We start from the raw sequence: 13,337 nt of genomic DNA on the forward strand, positions 1-13,337 counted from the left end.
TAAAACTTTAAAAAAGCTGGTGTAAAAAGGAGAATATTGAATAACAACGTGTGTGTTTGATCTAATGTAAGAAAGTCAGTTAACTTTATATTTGATATTTTACGCAAAAAAACACATTTGTGGTTGGCTATAAGCACATCGCACAAGTTTAAATGCAAAACCAAGCAGGTAAAATGTAATCCATCCTTCTGTTTCCATGGAGACCAATTTTTTCACTACAAACATTTCAAAATATCCCGGCTTGAAATGCACTGCAGTATTAATTGTTGACACCTCTACATTCCCCTTATAACGTCCGGCAGTTTCACTGGCTCACTGATGAAAGCTTTAAGGTTTTCTGGTAAATTACTTCCTCCATGGGTAAAAACCTTTCATTACACATGTGCTGTTCACACTGTGACAAGTCAATATGTTAGCTGTCAAAAAAAAAGTCTGTTTGGAAAGAAAAACAGCTGCTCGGTGCTGCAAATTGAATGCAATTGATTAATTGCTTGCCTCTACAAAATTGGAGCTTTTGGCAATTTGTCTGGCGAGGTTCAAACTGTTTTAACATCATGTCAAGAAAGAAAGATGTTTGCAAAGGTTTCACAAAGTGCATTACACCCAATGTCCCAGTTTGGCCCCTGTGCATGTGCCAACATATAATAACTTTTTTAGCAATAATGTGACTTTTCTGTTGGAGCCAAGTATTAATCAACTGGATTAGATATTAGTAAACATCTTGTAATGTTTCTCTGTTAATCAACTAAAAGTTGCATTTTACATCAAAAGAAATCTAAAGGAATTAAGGAAATGGAACTTGCATGTTCTTCCTACCCTAGATTTAAAAAGTTTAATAAATGAAAAAAAAAATCTCCATCATTTGGGAAGTCATATTCTCCATGAGGAGTGGCAAACGTTGGTCACAATCGTTGGTCACACACTGATTGACGCATGATCAAGGGAGGGTCAAAAAATATTGTTGGAGAAAAAGGAAATCCAATACCAAAGGGTGGATATGCAGTAAAATTTTCTGTCCAATAAATTCGATTTTGGAGGTCAAACAAACACAACAGTTCATCCTTCATTTTCTGGCAAATCAAATTAAACCAACATCTGACATTCATAAGTGAAGCAATCATCAGAAATCGTTACGTGAAACTGTCAGACGTCTCTTCACTTTACCTCTGGCCCCATTTTTCAAAGAAACTTAAAAGCAAAGAGAAGCTACGTCTCAGATTCTATAAGCCTCATTTAGCACAAGTCTTACCTGAGACCAAACGGGACAAGTAACTTCACAACCTCACGTAAAAAATCATTTTACAACTGTCAAATAGAGTACAATTGGAAGAACAGTTTTAGCTGTAACCTCAAATTCCTCTAAAAAGCGAATATAGAAATTATTGAACCAACGGGATGCACGCACATTCTCACACAGAAATTCTATATGTCAGCTTCTATCAATGAAATAATCATAAACCATCAAAGTCACAGTTGGTTTAAATGATTTAAACTAACTAGATTTTTGTTAAACAGATTATTTCTTCTCACATGTTGAAAACGAGGCTATTTTCCCTTTTTGACCGAATGACAGCAACCCCAGAAAAGCTAATTCTATTATCTGCTGGAGAAAACGACCATCTGCTGTTGTTCACATAAGAAAACATTTCCTATGCATCTGCTGTGAAGCTCATTTGTCTTCTGAGATTGCCTGCTAAAAATAGAGCCACATGTTGGATTTCTAGTGAACCTAAACTATTCTGCTCTGTCTTCTCCATCACGACTGTGTTGCAGGTGCTAATCCTTGAGTGAATAAGCAGCACATTCAGAAATGAACTGCATTGTGACACATCAGGGAATCAGAAAAGAAGCAGCTGCTTCTCCTTTCACTTATATTTGAAAAAAAAATTCTCAGCACACCTAGCAAAATGAAGCCTTCAAATTGTCTTCCATTTGGGTCTTGATTTAAAAATGTTGTTGTTGTTAACATGTGTGTGTCTCTTTCGGTTTTTCCCATCAGGGGTCGCCACAGCGAACGAGTCGCATTTGTAAAATTTTAAGAGCACTGAAAAGGGCAAATATCGCCTCAGTGCCTCCTCTGTTATTGCAAGGCTGAAAAAAATCATGTTTTGGGGATTTTTAGCAATTTTTTATTCATATTGACAACCAACAGGACAGAAAAACAACAGGAACATTCCATCTTCAACTATGCCTGCCCTGTCTGAAGTAATCTGAACCAACGACTCTGTCCCCTAACGCTAACAAGCCCCACACTGCTCAAACATCCTGCAAGTCACTCATACAATAAATCTCACAATTGTGCCACAGATAATAAATATTATTATACCTTTATTGTAAAAACGTAAAGTAAAACTATTGCACCTTCAAGTTGTGTCCTGTGGCATTTGGAAGCTAAAATTGGATCTTTGGTAAAGCCTAATATCTCTGGACAGGCTGCACATCCATTTTTTAGCAGACAAACAGCAACACCAATGCAAAAGTTGCATCTTTTGGACACATTTGAGTGGCGCTTTTATGTCACTACAGACATGTGGGACTCTGTCAACAGCGGCTCTGGATCAATGGAAAAAAGGATTTGTAACCACAGAGGCTGCACCGGACGGATTTATTGGTACACAAACAATAACGAGTGACTCATTTTTGTGACTACGAATGAATAAAAGGGATTTTCTGGCCATTCTCTTTTATGCTCGCTTGCCCAAACTAAAACTCGCTGGGATGCCAGTTTTTGGACAAAATCATAAGAGTCCAATCTTGACTACTCAGAGCTGATTTAACATTTTTCACCATTCACCTGTTGGTGACAGTTGCATAAAAACTTCACAGTAAGTGATATCCTTTTTCATTTTAAGGCCCACTCCAATGAAATTTGTGTTGTTTGTGTTTTTAACATGCTCTTGTCACATTTTTTATGATAAATGATATAAATAAATAAATAAAAAATTTGCATTTTTGAGTATTTCTTTATTCAAATCGTGGTGAATCAGGAACAGGCGAAAATGGGGGGTTTCCCGCAATTACTGCCACTCTACAGATTTTTGCGTGAACACTGCATAATCATAATTTAAAAAAAAAAAAAACTCTGGGAAGGCTTTTAAAATAGATCAAAACATTTTCGGAGTGGGTCTTTAATGTAGAAATAGTTTGAGGTTTTTTTCTTTTCTTTTAACAGAGATATATCTTACAAATGTATCTTGAGTACATCAACTGAAGACCCTAGATGCACAAATGAATACAGGTGTGAAACAAGCTGAACCCAAAAATCCACCTCTTCATAGGTTAACAGGATTTCATTCCTATATCTAGTGATTGGAAAGCTCTGCTCAAGTTTGAGTTTAGAAACGTTTTGCCTCGGCCCTCTGTGTCTCCCCTCACGCATGGCAAATTTGAATCCAAGTGACATGAAATCCAAACTACACCTTCAAGAAGCGCATCTATTGTGACACTTCTTGTCACCACTTAGGGTTACGCTGATTTGATATGCCACTGACTCCCTCAGGAAAATTCCCTGTCCAGTGCACTCCTGGATCATGGAAAAGGTCAGCTCACAGAGGCTGCATGCCGAAAAGAGCCAAATGAGTTTCAACAACTTCCTCCAAGGCTCTTGAATAGCACAGAAATGGTAGAACCAAAGTATTAACATGCGGAAAATCATGCAGCTGGCACCATAAATCAGTCGCTAGAACTTATGAATACGTTTAAATTGACTTTTTGTTTAAATTGCCACAAAAATATGTTTGTTGCACACTTCTATGGTAGACAGTTCAACTAGATGGTCTTGCAAATGCTGTCAAATCACTGCCCAAGCAAAGGGCAAACAGGTGCCAAAGCAGTTCAAACAGGCACAACAATAAAGCTTTTATGCTACAGAAATGTCATGACTTCTAAGGCTTCTTACTGCTGCTCTTCTGTTCACCCTCATTTCCTCACATCCAATTCCACAAACAAATGAGCTGCACGAAATACTGCCTGCTATTATTGGCTCACCAAAACATCATTGCTTTCCTCATCTCCGGGTTTTACAGTCTTTTCTAAGGGGTACTAAGATGATGAAGATGCTTCAACTGGTCACATAAAAAAAACGAGCGTCCCAGTTTCCAAATGTAGGCTGTGACAGGATCACACCAACAGCAAACTGTAAACGCGTGACACAGGGAGGCGCAGATCGATGAGGCATGTCTGTAGGTCAGCACCACTTAACTTCGCTCTGTCTGGTCAGTCCGTCCAAATTTGACGGAATGTGACAGAGTTGTTTCACCTGCGCCAGGAAAGGCAGAATGGACACAGATGCCGGATGGTGACATGATCCACCTCGATCGTTGCGCATTCCCACACGGACACGCACACATCCATCCATCCATGCAGATGCGCGCACTCCGGTATTCAGTACCCCGAGAACCAGAGGGGTCTACCTGTTACCAACAGAATCTGCGTACCTCTTCCTCTTATGTCCTTTGACATTGTGTCCTCTTTTGTGCGTCTTTGTCTCTGCGGTCACTCGGCTGGAGCAGTCGCGCTATTCCACGCTGACAGTTAATTAACCAGCGGCTCCTCCGCCCCTCTCCCTGACTGCTGCAGCTGCCAGACTAGATCGGGGGTGTAGCGGGCACCAGGGAGCACAACGCTGCCGTCTTTCTCTGGGTCAGTCACCTGTGAGCAGTCCGGCGGAGCACCGATCCGCCCGCGCCGCACGCATACTTCAGAGTGTTGTATCTGTGCAGACTGCGCTCAGAGTCATGCCCACCCTCAGCTCCGACGTCCTCCTTGTCTCTGCGCTGCGAAACATCAGCCAGAGTTGCTTTTAAGAAGCTCCGATCTCGCCTGCCTCCAGCGGTGCGCGCGCGTCCGTGGCCGCAGATCCTGAAGGACGTCCATCCCCGTCTTCCCGTGGAGCCTCCTCGGCTTCAGCACACATCCACAGTATTAGCTCTGCTCTGATTGCGTTGTTCTTCCAAAATAGAAAAGTTGCACCAGATAAAGGAGCATGTTCAAATCCCTTAGACGAGCAACAATTGTTACAATTTTCGTTCCCTTTCATCAAAAATAACAAGAAAGTACATGTAAAGGTGCGGCCACGTTCTCATTTATACAATCAGGGCACGAATTTGCCACAAAACAGTTGGACTACTAGTGACAAATTATTCCCAGTACCCTTAGAAATGAGTTGTAAAAAATGAAATTAGCAAATGTTTTTATTTTAGCCTTTCTCATATGTGGTTACAGATTTCTCACTTAATGAGGCTGAATACCTTTGAAACAGAAATATACTTGAATTCTTTCTATTAACTCATGCTGCAATTGCAAATTGAGCCCTGATTAATTAATCGATTGTGTGAAATTCGAAGGTCAGAGGCATAAAATGTTTTATGATTGTTAATTATGGATGTGTGTGACAACATTCAGCAACAACACAGCAGGGAGCCCGCAATGGAAACTGAATTACAAGAGCATACTTGAAGAAAAGTTGGGTTTAGAAAGAGATTTAAAGGTTTCACTTGACATATTTATTTCTTCTGTGCATATTCTGCTTTGCTTTGTTAACCTAAAAATTGTTAAAAGGACATTTTTTTCTTGGGACTTAGGCTGGGAAAATCAGAAAATATGTCATTCTGTAACTGAAAATTCGCAGGGCAGAGCCAGATCCCAACCCTGCTTCCCCATCTTTTCTCAGTTATTTTGTCATGTCTTTTGTCCTGCATTTGTGTGTGCACAAAACTTAAACATGACTTTAGGAAACACTTTAAGAGGATGTGTGTGTGAAAGACTGCAGAAAAACACATTAGAATGCTAGTTTTAATGGGACTGTGAGTTGCTGATATTACTTATTTTCCTCTGCACCAGACCTAAACATACCAGCCGCAATATTATTTGCGCTTTGCTGCATCCTCTGTACAGTGCTGCTAATTTAGCCAATGAGTTGGTTTAGTTCACATGATTTAAAACTTGTAGTGACTGTTTTTTTATGAGAAGGACATAGATGTTGGGTACTTTGATCAGTGACTCAGCCCCTCCCACATCTCACAGCACATAGCAGAATCAGGTTCACATTTCTGTGTTCACAGATGGAGATAGAGGGAGAAGCAGAACGATCTTAAGCTTCATTCGCATCGCTCTCAGCAACGCAAGTTCAAGCAGCCACTTCTAATAAAAAGTCTATGGAAGCGCATTAATGTGTGTTTTGGGCTTCCGCATTCAAGACTTTGGATCTAGGTAAAAAATGTGTGTCCACTGAACGTGCGTTGAGAATTACATCAGGTTAAAGCGTCCCTTTTCATTCACTGAAGTGCAAACTGTTTGATAATTGATCATGGAGGAGAAATTAATAATTGCGATTTGTGTCCGGCTGGAATTACATGTATATGAATTTCATATTTCGGAATAAAGATGTGAGCAAATCTTGTGAGATTTCCACCACTCCTCTTCCAATTGTAGGTGGCAGACGTGCACTAGTAGACGGCAGAAAAAGAAAAAAGAAGAAGCCCCTCCCTGCTAGTCCAGTGTGAACACCATGTGCATTTAGCACGTTCTTGACAGTGTGTCACATGTAAACATAGCTTTAAACTGGTTTAAAATCATTTCTTGGACTGGTGTATATTGCTTTAATTTTTGTGTGTTTTTATTCATTAAAAAACAAGCTCACCCTTTTAAAGATAAAACTGTCACAGTTGTTTGTTAATAACCCAACAACATCTGTTGCAACAGAGTTTTGCATTTTAAGTTAACACACAAACATTGTCACAAAGACAAACCGAAGAAAAGCAAATGGATAATGTTCCTTTATATTGTGAGCTATCCTTTGGTCAGGGCTTATGGAACCACTTTTTTTTTTTTTTGCAGACTGCATTGTTATTCATGTCATGAACAAACCATGACGAACTTAGCTATCCTACATGTGTCTGTGTGACTCTCAAGGATCAGTGATCTCTCTGGGGTGTGCTTGTCTATCACCCAGTAATAGATGTAATGGGCTCCTGCTGTCAGATGACTTAAGCGATGTAAGGGATGATGAGTGAAAGGTGGACATGTAAAAAGTCAAGGTAATGATCAAACAGGGTCTGTTTGAACCATCTTGACAGGGCGTGGCTGATCCATCATTTTTAGGAAGGCAGATTCACATGCAAGGAGGGAAGTATCCAAGATGGCAGCATGTCTATTGTCAGCTCAGTGCCACTCAGTGTAAATCTGGTTTTTAATCGATTTTACCTAATTTTTACTACCCAGAATGTCACAGTTTGACATTTTATTGACATTTTTTAATGAAGCCCTTCACAACCTTACCAGGGAAAGTGTGTATTTCTCTAAAGCTTAATTAGTCCAAGCCTTCTAGCATAAGCCTGCTACATCTGTCCCGGGCCTGCTAACATAACCCACCTCCTGGAGCCTGCTACACCTAACCTGGGCCTAGCCTGAGCCCCCTCCTGGAGCCTGCTACATCTGCCCTGGGCCTGCTAGCCTGAGCCCCCTCCTGGAGCCTGCTACACCTGCCCTGGGCCCAACCTGAGCACCCCCCCTGGAGCCTGCTACATCTGCCCTGGACCTGCTAGCCTGAGCCTCCTCCTGGAGCCTGCTACACCTGCCCTGGGCCCAACCTGAGCACCCCCCCTGGAGCCTGCTACATCTGCCCTGGACCTGCTAGCCTGAGCCTCCTCCTGGAGCCTGCTACTTCTGCCCTAGGTCTACTAGCCTGAGCCCCCTCCTGGAGCCTGCTACATCTGCCCTAGGTCTACTAGCCTGAGCCCCCTCCTGGAGCCTGCTACTCCTACCCTGGGCCTGCTAGCCTGAGCTAGAAGATGAAGGCTTTTTTCTTCACTTTATTTTGCTTCTGGACTGCTTGGGACTTAAGATCAATAAATGTAGCCGGGACAAATACCCCTCCTGGGAATGAAATCAACATTTGGGACACGTATACAGTGGCACCTGCTTTAGTTCTTATAGGTATCCTGAACACACACGGACTCACTTGGCTTGGACTCTAAATTTGAAGTTTCCTCAGCCATCGCAGAGCCCTTTTCATGTAAGTTTTATTGCCTTACATAAACTTACTCTATTGCTTGATAAAAGTTGCCGCTTGTCCTTAACATACGGTGTAGCAAAGCAAAATGTGAAACTAAGATTAATTATTATCTTACTTTTGTTTTTGTCTGGAAATGTACATCCAAATCCTGGCCCTGAGATGCAACATATTCAGACTCCTGAAGATTTCAAGTCAATAGCTGGACTTAAATGTATCCACTTTAATGTTTGCAGTTTATTACCCAAGATTGACAAGGTCAGAATCTGGGTTAAATCAACAAATGCTGACATTGTAATAATTTCTGAAACCTGGCTGTCTAAATCTGTTGTTAATGAAAGAATTAACATTCATGGTTACAATGTTTTTCGTACAGATAGGCCAAAAAAAGGTGGTGGCATATTAATTTATGTTAAATCAAGATTTGAGACTTCTATTCTACTATCCGAATCAATCTGTAAGCAACTGGAGTTCTTAGCTTTAAAAGTTGAAATCGCTGAATCCCTCTGTATAACAGTTGTAGGCTGTTACAGGCCTCCCTCTGCCACTAAAGAGGCTTTGTCATCTTTAAAACATCTTCTGTCCAAGGTTCAGTTTACGGAGCTCCTACTGGCTGGAGATCTGAACTGGGACTGGCTAACCTCAGTTTCAGATGAATTTAAAACTTTCTGTGATTCTATTAATCTTAGTCAATTGGTTAATGTACCCACAAGGCCAAACCTTAAACATCCAGAAAAATCCACCTTAATTGATTTAATTTTAACAAACGTTCCCCATAAATTTTCTGCAATTGGAGTTTTCTGTGCTGACATGAGTGACCATTGTGTTGTTGCTGCTTGCAGGAATACTAAAATCCCCAAAAACAAACCAAACATTATCTATAAAAGGAACCTAAAATTATTTAATGAGCAGGCTTTTCACCATGATCTATCTCTTATAGATTGGGAGCAGATAGACCTTTTACCAAACGTTGAGCTAGCTTTGACATTCTTTAAAGACACTTTTACCAACATCGTTAACAAACATGCTCCAATTAGAAGATTCAGAGTGAGGGGACGAGAGAATCCCTGGTTCACTCCAGAGCTGTCAGACACTATGCACATGCGTAACCTATGGAGTCCTATACTGTTCATAATTAAATAAATAAATATTTAATTAAATAAATAAATATGACCTCATGCAAATACACAATCAACCAAAAAATCTCTCATAAATATATAAAAAGATCATGAAATGGTGAAAAACCTGCACACTGATTTTAAATTAGCCATTGTATTATTCAATATATTTCATTTTGCTTTAAAAACCTGTTCATTATTTTAAAACAGCATTTTAAAATATTCATTTTTAATCATGTTGAATATTATTATAATTCTGTTTTTTTTCAGAACCTTGGATTTCAAAATCAATAATTTCCAAAGTAGCTTTGTTTTTATTTCATGTTGCTGTTTTTCACCATGGCTTATTTATTTCATGAAGAGCTTTTTCAGGAGAATGAGTCTATCTGTCAATCAAACTAGACAAGGTTGAGACACTTTTGTGATTGGCTACTCCTTTACTCAGACATGAGCAGCAGCACCCTGACTACATCGATCGAAGACGCTTCAGCAAACGTGACGGCGCAATGCACACCCCTCAACACTAGGGGTAGTTTGCCCTTCAACACATCCACAGTGTTACCATAAATTGGGCAGTTTTGGTTCTAAATTTGCGGATAAAAGTGGCTTTGGGCGAGTGTGCATAATTCGGGTGATTTTGTGGTCGGTTTGGCAATTTTCATCTTCTCATGAACATCTAGTAGTGGTCTAAGTTAGGCTGAGTGGCTGTTGGAGTTCCACTAAGCTTCCATGAACTGGAGTTTCCATGAATGCAACATGCCGCGTGTGGGAGGGGCTACCAGCTAATGTTTTTAGCCTGATAGCCACATGGAGCGCTTGCTTGTGCTTATCTCAGTAACAATCCATGGATGCACAATGCACATAGAGAGTGTTAAGATGTCAGAAATGTCATCGCAGAAAAGGTTCAACATTTTCCCTGAGAGGGAAAAATAAAATCAGAGGACCTGATTATAATCATTGTCTCAATGGCGTAAGAATGAAGAGTGTTTCAACGGGGGACTTATAGACGTGGACGACCGGAGCTCCTCTGTGGTTTGGTCCACACAAACCCTCAAACTACAAAAACAGAGTCGTTCATGTTTGCATCTTCTCCACCAGACAGATTGATTGTCTCTATTTGATCTCTAATGTCAGCAAAACCGTGCAGATATCGCTGAAATATGTCATCTCTCTGACTGGCGCACCGCTGAGCGGGTATCGAGGAATAAGAGTCGATTTCCATGGATGAGCCAATGAGCGTTTAGATCCCGCCCACTATCACTGATTGACAGACAAACCTATTCTCCTGAAAAAGCTCTTCATGAAATAAATACGCCATTGTGAAAAACAGCAACATGAAATAAAAACAAGGCTACTTTGGAAAATATTGATTTTGAAATACGAGCTTCTGAAAAAAGACAGAATTATAATTATATTTCACATGATTAAAAATAAATATTTTAAAATGCTGTTTTAAAATAATGAACAGGTTTTTAAAGCCAAAATGAAATATATTGAAAAATATAATGGCTAATTTAAAATCTGTGTGCAGGTTTTTCACAATTTCATGATCTTTTATATATTTATGAGAGTCATATTTATTTATTTAATTAAATATTTATTTATTTAATTATGAACAGTATAGGACTCCATAGTAACCTAGCATGGGCTAGGGCCAGAAAAAGTGATTCCTCCACTGATTGGACTGCTTTTAGACAACTACGGAATAAATGTACCTCTCTTATCAAAAAAGCCAAATCAGATTATTACCTATCTGTCACAACTGACAATCTTAATAATCCATCCAAATTCTGGAAGGTGATTAAGTCTCTTTTTCTTATTAAATCTCCTCAAACTCTTCCAACATTTGTCCTTAAGGACTCAGTTCCAGTCCTAGACAAAGTTGATATGTTGAATTGCTTTAACAAACATTTTATTACAAGTGGAGACTTATTTAATCAAAAAGGTGCAGCACTCAATACTCCCTGCACAGATCCTCCTCTCTTCCCTGGGGATTCCTTCAACTTTACTCTCTTTACAGTGCAGCAAGTGCATAAGGCACTCAGGATGCTCGATCCCAGGAAACCTCCTGGTCCAGATTCAATAGAACCTTTTTTTCTGAAAGCTGCAGCTGATTTTGTAGCACAGCCCCTTACAGTACTTTTTAACCTCTCAATCCAAAGTGGCGAAATACCTGCTATTTGGAAATCTGCCTTTGTTCGTCCTGTATTAAAGGGAGGTGATCCAGCAGTCCTATCTAACTATAGACCAATATCAAATTTATGTGTATTGTCAAAAATTCTCGAATCTCTTGTTAGCGATCAACTAAAAGACTATTTAACGATTAATGAACTTCTTTCAATGCTGCAATCAGGTTTTAGGAAGAAACACAGCACAATCACAGCCGCTACAAAAGTCGTCAACGACATACTTCTTGCTCTTGACAAAAAGCAACATTGTGCTTCGCTTTTTATTGATTTGTCTAAAGCCTTTGATACTGTGGACCATGGGGTTTTAATGCATCGGCTTAGCTGTTTTGGATTCTCCAATACTGTGCTTTCCTGGTTTAGAAATTACTTGAATGAAAGGACTCAGTGTGTTAAATGTGATGGCTTGTCCTCTGAATTTTTAAATGTCCACAGGGGGGTGCCACAGGGTTCAATATTAGGACCTCTACTTTTCATTTTATATATTAATGAACTAGGACAAGATCTTCAAGATGCTAATATTCATCTTTATGCTGATGACACAATTATCTATTGCTTTGGACGAACTCCTGCGAAAGCAGTTGAATCTTTACAGAAAGCTTTTGATAATGTGCAGCTTACACTTCTGCAATTGAAACTTGTCCTAAATGCTGAAAAGTCCAAATTCATGTTCTTTTCTAATGCCAAAAAGGTGCCAGAAGATCTCCCTAAGATTCTCACTCTTCACGGAGATGCTATAGAGCAAGTACATGAGTACAAATACCTTGGGGTCTTACTTGATGACTCCTTGACATTCAAGCCCCACATTGAAAATGTTGTGAAGAAACTAAAACTGAAATTGGGTTTTCTTTTTAGAAATAAGCTTTGCTTCTCTTTCAAAGTAAAAAAAAGACTTGTGACAGCAACATTTCTATCTGTTTTAGACTACGGGGACCTTTTGTACATGAATGCTTCAAATCATTGTCTTTATGGATTAGACTCTGTGTATCATGCTGCTCTGAGGTTTATCACCAATTGTAAAGCATTAACACATCACTGTGAACTGTACTCTCGTGTGGGGTGGTCATCTCTGTCCACAAGAAGGCAAGGACACTGGTACATTTTTATTTACAAGGCCATGCTTGGACTGCTTCCCTCCTACATTGGAGATTTACTACAGAGGAGAAATGTTGATTCATATTCATTGCGTTCAAATGATCAACTGTTGCTCAATGTTCCATTTGTCCGCACAGAACTGGGAAAAAGATCTTTTTCTCACGCTGCTCCCACGTCATGGAACACACTGCAAAAAAACTGGAAGCTCCCTGATCTTATCTTTTTAAATGATTTTAAAACCAGACTGAGAGCACTTGAGGTCAACTCCTTTAAATGTAACTGTTTTTATAATTGAATGTAATTTTATTTGTTGTCTGTGTTTGTAACTTGTTGCTGCCTCTTGGCCAGGACTCCCTTGCAAAAGAGGTTTTTAATCTCAATGGGACTTTCCTGGTTAAATAAAGGTTACATTACACACATACAGTAAGGGTCTGGGATCTGAAGAAAATTTCAAGCACAAGCTCAAAAATGCAGAAGTTTTAGCGCTTAGTAAAGACACTTGCTATGATTATAGTGTTTTTGGAGATGATTACTGTGCTCTAATGTTGTGCATTTATAAAAAATTTGACTTAATGAAAAACGTAGTTTTCTGGGTTCCTGAGAATGACTTTTCAACAGTTTTTCTGACCGTCAGCCCCATGAAATGGCCTTGTTTCCATCTATCATAGAGTTTTTGGAGAACATTTCAGACTTTAATTGAGACCTACTTATCAATCACAACAATTACAGGGAGAAATGCATCAGTTTGTTTGCTGGGTTACTTGGAAAGAGTGACACCACAACTTGGATTGATCAGACTCTCAAGAAAGTTGCCGGAGGAGGAGATGTTTCTCTTTACCAAGGGATATTTATGGCAGCCGGCACTGGATGCTGTTTATATTTCACAGACACAAATGCAGCTGGGTTTTTATTTTATGTTTGTTTGCA

The 13,337-nt window shown here is 39.7% G+C and overlaps 1 protein-coding gene and 1 long non-coding RNA gene across 7 annotated transcripts in view; both read right to left on the bottom strand.

Annotated features, from left to right (window-relative positions):
- pitpnm3 (PITPNM family member 3) overlaps positions 1–4,906 on the bottom strand; it is a 125,167-nt gene extending 120,261 nt beyond the window's left edge. For 2 of the 6 annotated variants that reach the window (XM_078929754.1, XM_078929753.1), the window contains exon 1: positions 4,651–4,814. In XM_078929754.1, the coding sequence (XP_078785880.1) occupies positions 4,651–4,696 (46 nt within the window). In that variant the 5' untranslated portion in view covers positions 4,697–4,814. Of the gene's footprint in view, positions 1–4,436 lie in introns of all 6 variants that reach the window. The other 4 variants (XM_023961426.2, XM_078929756.1, XM_023961427.2 and 1 more) reach the window with 4 other exon arrangements.
- Positions 4,907–7,134: 2,228 nt separating this feature from the next.
- On the bottom strand, positions 7,135–12,847 carry LOC144996786 (uncharacterized). The gene is made up of 2 exons (XR_013659603.1): positions 10,768–12,847; positions 7,135–9,121 (listed from the first exon to the last, which is right to left on the bottom strand). It is a non-coding gene; the product is annotated as an uncharacterized LOC144996786 (long non-coding RNA).
- Between the last annotated feature and the right edge of the window lie 490 nt (positions 12,848–13,337).

The sequence above is a fragment of the Oryzias latipes genome, chromosome 13 (genome assembly GCF_053564925.1).
Source record: "Oryzias latipes strain Hd-rR chromosome 13, Olatipes_Hd-rR_3.1".
In the NCBI taxonomy this organism is placed as follows: Eukaryota; Metazoa; Chordata; class Actinopteri; order Beloniformes; family Adrianichthyidae; genus Oryzias; species Oryzias latipes.